This window comes from Zea mays, chromosome 10 (genome assembly GCF_902167145.1).
Source record: "Zea mays cultivar B73 chromosome 10, Zm-B73-REFERENCE-NAM-5.0, whole genome shotgun sequence".
In the NCBI taxonomy this organism is placed as follows: domain Eukaryota; kingdom Viridiplantae; phylum Streptophyta; class Magnoliopsida; order Poales; family Poaceae; genus Zea; species Zea mays.
This window is the reverse complement of record NC_050105.1, coordinates 119,555,575-119,561,244: the sequence shown is the minus strand read 5'-3', so window position 1 is coordinate 119,561,244 and position 5,670 is coordinate 119,555,575. Positions and strand designations below refer to the sequence as shown.

Sequence of the window (5,670 nt, the reverse complement as noted above, 5' to 3'; positions counted from 1 at the left end):
TCATTCAGCATATCCAGGAGGAGAACTTGTCGGATGAACAACACCAAAAAATGACTAACGCGAACTGTCAGAGTTGTTGTTCCTGAAGGGTGAAGCCTTGATCCTTGTACGAGGTTTCCATATGAGGGTACTGATTCAATGGTGAGTGTTGTAAAAGCTCCGCAAGCATCCAATACGAAGATGCTTACATGTAAGGACATTTTCATCGAGTTGATCAAATTTATCCTTGGTCTCTAGCGTTTCTCTCATCTCAGTGGTATCCAGATCAACATATTAGTAGGAGTATGTCATTTGAATATTTTTCTGTTTAAGAATTACTTAAAATCCAAACACCTCGCGTCCAAGAAGATTGTGTACCGTCGCAACACACGGGCATCGTACTAGTGGAAAAAGAAGGAAAAAAAACTCTCGCACACCCCTCTCGGTTTCGGTCTAGTCGTCCTGTACTCCTGTTACTGTGTGCCCACTCGGCCCAAGTTGACGGCAGGCACACACCGTGCTTCGAAGTCGCTGACTAGCCTGGACCGCTTGTTGGCGTCGTCCGATCTCACGCGCTCCCCGTCGAGTCACTGACACCTGGGTCCCTACTGTCAGCGTTGGCTTCCATCTTCCGATCTCACGCGCTCCCCGTTGAGTCACTGACACCTGGGTCCCTACTGTCAGCGTTGGCTTCCATCTTCGGGCTATCTGCGACATACTTTGTTTAAGGTTAGTCGTTTGAATTAAAAAACTAAATTTAGACTGAAAAGTTAGTTAAAATATAGCGAGTTAGGTAACAATTCAAACAGACCCTATATCTCTCTTTTCCTCTCTATATCTGGATTCCAATCAGGGCTAGGAAACTCAAATTCTCTTCAAAATTAGAGGAAATCGAAATTAGAGGAGATAAGGGGGAATTTGTTTATTTCCTCCAAAGTATCCTTTAATCTGGAAGGGAATTTGAGTTAGGATTGGTTCTTCTGGGCCACCAGGGGCGGATCTACGTCCGGGGCTGCCTAGGCTGCAGCCCCGGTCGCGGCCCAGCTACAGCAAATAGGCGGTCACAGCCCATCAGGTCACGCAGTCGTCGTCCAGCCGCCAGCCTGCCACTACGCGTCTACGCCTTCCCTGTAGCCGGCAGCCGCCACTCGCCTCGCGCCGTCTCACGCCCGTAGGCCGGAGGCCTGAGCACCGCCGTGGGCCCGTGGCGCCGCGGGCGCTCCCTCCTGGTCCTGGGCTCCTGGCCGGTAGCCGTCACTCGCCTCGCGCCGTGTCGCGCCCGGAGGCCGGAGCACCGCCGCGGGCGCTCCTTCCAGGTCCTAGGCTCCTGGCCGGCTAGCCTCCATCCGTGAAGCAAAGCAAGCAAGCAGTGAAACCGTGAAGCAAAGCAGTGAAGGTGAAGCCTCCTGGAACCGTGAAGCAAAGCAAGCAGAGTCCAGACAAGCAAAGCAAAACAAAGCAAGCAAGTCCAGGTGAGCAGCGAGCAGGGACGGCCGGGCGGGCGCGAACTGCAGACAAGCAAGCAAGCCATGAAGCCGAGCAGACTGCATACGCCATGAAGGTGCAGACGTGTGCAGACTGCGTGTGCTATTGTTTGCTTAATTGCTTGATTTGAAGTTTTGAATTGATTTGATTATAGGAATAAGATGGACAAATTTATCATCAAGAACCAGAAAAAGATGCTTCTAATTCTAAAACAATTAGGACAAATTTTGAAGCATTTTAAGGCCTAAGAACTCGGAAGATAAATTTACCTCGCAGTATCAACTCATAAACGGTACGTATTGATTATTGTATTTCTATAATTCGTATCAACTTATTTTTAGGCTACAAATTTCTTAAATATTTAAATTATATTTTAATTCTCGTGTCATATTAAACATCAATTATATTTTTTGTTTAGTTTAAAAAAAAATTATAGCCTTAACTTAGTAGCCCCGCACTTGAATCAATCCTGGATCCGCCACTGTGGGCCACAGTTGTGAGAGCGGCGTAGTGGCATGCAACCGCACACATTTTCTCGCTCCTATGCCTGTGTTTCAAAAAAAATGATAGATGAAATTTATTACTCTGCAGAAAAAAGACATTCGCAATCAGAGAGAAAGCACGGATCACCTATATTTTACATACAATACTTTTTCTTTACGAGTTTAGATTTTAAAAAAATAGTTTTCTAAGGAACACGTGATGTTTTGATACATAAATATACTGAAACAAATTAACAAAAACAGGAACAATTCCTGATTTAGCTGACAACTGATCTCAATCTTGTTGAACACATGTTCTTAAGTCTCCATTCTCTCGCTCTTCCCTGCCTTCATTTTCCTTCTCCCCTTCTAGTTCCCAGCAGTGAACCTCATCTTGAGCATCGCCATCGGCCGTGGAGGCCTCTATGTTGCGCTGCACGGTCTTTGCTTCCCTGCTTTTACCCCATAGCAGACTGTAAAGGCCTCCACACAACAGGATTCCGCCAACAATGCTGCAGTTTTGGGAGGGGAAAATTGGGAGGCTTATATTCGTTTGATTAATTTCCTTATTATCCGACATACAATAAAGTAGATATATATAGCTACCTACCTGCCGAGATGAACCATCTCTCCCAGAAAGAAGGAGGAACAGAATACTGTTAGGGCAAAGCTGAGTGGCGTCCAAGCGGCGAGGAAGACAGGGCCCCTCATCTCCATGCACCATGCTTGGAGATAGTAGTTCACTCCAGCCACCACAAACCCCTAGCCCATTGAAATTCAAAATCTATGTCAGCAATTTTATTAATTAATCTCTGACTAGTGCAACGAGTTCTTCTAAACTAGATCATCAGGACGATCTTGCCCACCAGTTTACTCGTTACATAAAAAACACACACACAAGAAATTACACCTGGCCTAGCTAGTAATTAATTAACTCACCAGATGCAAAAAAAAAAAAAAAAAACTCACCGAGTAAAGGACCGCGAGCAAGGCGACGTCTAGCCGGAGCTTCCACATCGACAAGTCCCTCTCAGCTACCACTGCGGCGAAGAACGATTGCACCACGCTGAACAAGCACTGCGTCGCCATCACAAGCATCCTGTTCGGGAACTCCTTGAGCACGGCGGCCTATATATATATATATATACATGGATCGGAGTATATACGAACATAGATCGATATACATATATATATATAGCGTAAGGTATAGCTCAGTTGATTAATAGAGCGTTTGCAGTTCGTGAGACCTGCAGGACGAGCCACAGGGACCACGCCAGGGTAGCGAGCACCGTGATGAACGTCCCCTTGATCCACGCGGCTCCCGTCATCGTTTTCGCCGCTGCGGTGGAAGAGGCAGCATGGGTGGGAGCAGGAGCACCGAAGGCATGGTGATGGTTGACGGCGCTCAGCAGCTCCCCGGCGTAGAAGGCGATGACTAAGACCCCGGCGAGACACAACGCCACACCAGTCAGCTTGGCCATGCCTGACGCGCTCCTCAGCTTCACCTCCTCCATCCTGCGTGTGCACCAACAACTAAAGCAACTGAAGCACACGTATATACCCATTTAATTCCATGGTTTATAATGTTAGCTAGACACCTTAATAGAAGCGCCAGGCAGAAAGTGATAACGGGTATGGCGTTGGTCGATGCTGCGACCACCGTCGCCGACGTCAGCTTCAGGCTCACGTTGTACAGGTTGCTACTAACTGTGATCCTGGAAACCAACAATCACTCCGTCAGCTCGGTCTCAAATTTCCTCTTCGTCAGCTCCGGGCTCCGGAGGAGGGAATCCAACAATCACTCATTGAACCTATATAAATTACGTAATAAATTGAAGCTACATCCATATGCTCATCTCACTGCTTACATACCCGATCAAGGCGCACACAAAGATCTTGAAGAGCAACACGGACGACATGGATCTTGCATTTCTCCTGCCACAGATTGAACAAATCACATCTGCATATCATGGTTTTGATTGTTTTTGTGGCTTTTAGTCGGCCAGCAGCCAGCGGGTGACTGATCGAGTTACCTCTCGAGAAGGACTGCGATGGGCACCATGAGGACAGACGCGGCTACCTGGCGGTAGAAGACGAAGACGAAGCTGTTGAATCCGTGGTCCATTGCTGCCTTGTTGATAACGAACATGCCGGTGATGATCACCCGTACGATGATGGCCACTATGTAAGGCTTTCTCCAGTCGTCCATTTCGATCTAGTTTACAGATAATCTGCTGTTACACAGCTAGAGACTTAGAGGGCTTAAAATGTGTTTCTGATGCTATAATTCCCTCTCTCTCTATGTATATAGCATTATAGCTGCTGAGTTCTCGTGGAACTTTTGATAGGATCCGAAATTAATAGTAATAAAATGCTATGATTGCAAAGTGCGCTAGGGAATGGGAGGGCATTTATCATACACAATGTGTAAAGCAAAGCATTCCGTATCAGCTCGCACTTCCCTTCCACAAACCATATTTAACAGATATGACATCTATCTATTTTGTCTTTGTCAGATATGGTAACTTTAGCACTCTCTACTAGAACAGAGTTCTTTGTCGAGTGCCTACGTCTCGATAACACTCGACAAACTCTTTACCGAGTATAGCACTCGGCAAAAGAGACATCGGTGAACAATTTATCGACAACAGCCTCTTTACCGAGTACTTTATATCGAATACTCTGCAAAGACTTTACCGAGTGCTAGGTGACACTCGGCAAAGAAAAGTCGTTGTAACGGCGCCAAACGACGGTGATGGAGCCTTTGCTGAGTGCAAGGCTAGTAGGCACTCGACAAAGCGAGCTCCATGGGACCCACGTCAGTTTCTTTGCCGAGTGTTCAAACTGGCACTCGCCAAAGAAGGAGTCTTTGCAGAGTGTGCGCTAGCCTGACATCGGCAAATGGAGCTCTAGTGGGCCCTCAAGCTAGTCGCTTTGCCGAGTGTGCAGGCTGGCAAAGAAGGAGCCTTTGTCGAGTGCTACGGCCACAACACTCGGCAAAAAAAGATTTACCGGTTCATAGATGTGATTTCTTTGTCAAGTGCTATGATCATTGCACTCGGTAAAGGCACTCTTTGCTGAATGTAACACTCGACAAAGTGACTAGAGACCTTGTTATGAATCAATAAACACAAAGAATACACAGATTTAACGTGGAAAACCCCTCCAAGGCGAAGGGAAAAAAACCACGGACGCCGGTGAGCAACAATCTCACTATTTTTGGGTGGTTACAGATCAGAGAAAACGTATAATGATATAACTATCTCCTGCGGCTTACAAGTATATTTATAGAGGTTAAACCCTAAACTGAGTAGGGAACAATCTCAATATTTTTGAAAATCAAGATTTAGATTCATGGCATTTTTCAGACTTGAGGTGCAATAAAAGTCACCGCAATTTAAGCTAAGGTTTTCAACTAAATACATATTGAAGATACACAAGTGTGTTGTGCAAAGGAAAATATTATAAATATGGATGAAAAACATATAGATCAGCAACTCTGTTAAGTTTATAACAGTTGTATAGAACTACAAAGTATATACTATACCTATTTTTTTGCGAAAATTTATTATGCCTATTGTGTTAGAAAAAGTTATTAAATAACAATTTATGTTTATATCTTCTAAAATTCTAGCCCGTGTGAAAGCACATGTTGATAGACTCTTAGATATAAGAGGAACAGAGAAACTAAGAAAGATAAATATAAAGAGAGGACAGAGATATA

The 5,670-nt window shown here is 45.3% G+C and overlaps 1 protein-coding gene across 3 annotated transcripts; it reads right to left on the bottom strand.

Annotated features, from left to right (window-relative positions):
• Nucleotides 1–787: 787 nt before the first annotated feature.
• Nucleotides 788–4,313, bottom strand: LOC103641647 (WAT1-related protein At5g64700). 3 transcript variants are annotated; one of them, XM_020546095.2, is made up of 7 exons: nucleotides 3,980–4,072; nucleotides 3,819–3,906; nucleotides 3,545–3,661; nucleotides 3,194–3,479; nucleotides 2,916–3,074; nucleotides 2,557–2,708; nucleotides 788–2,458 (listed from the first exon to the last, which is right to left on the bottom strand). In XM_020546095.2, the coding sequence occupies exons 2-7, from the start codon at nucleotides 3,863–3,865 to the stop codon at nucleotides 2,242–2,244; spliced, it is 978 nt and encodes a 325-aa protein (XP_020401684.1). In that variant the 5' UTR covers nucleotides 3,866–3,906; nucleotides 3,980–4,072; the 3' UTR covers nucleotides 788–2,241. The 3 variants fall into 3 exon arrangements, with proteins under 3 accessions (XP_020401684.1, XP_020401683.1, XP_008663201.1); XM_020546094.1 differs by having other exon boundaries at nucleotides 1,734–2,458; nucleotides 3,819–3,881; nucleotides 3,980–4,313; XM_008664979.2 differs by having other exon boundaries at nucleotides 1,734–2,458; nucleotides 3,194–3,461; nucleotides 3,819–3,881; nucleotides 3,980–4,312.
• Nucleotides 4,314–5,670: the final 1,357 nt, after the last annotated feature.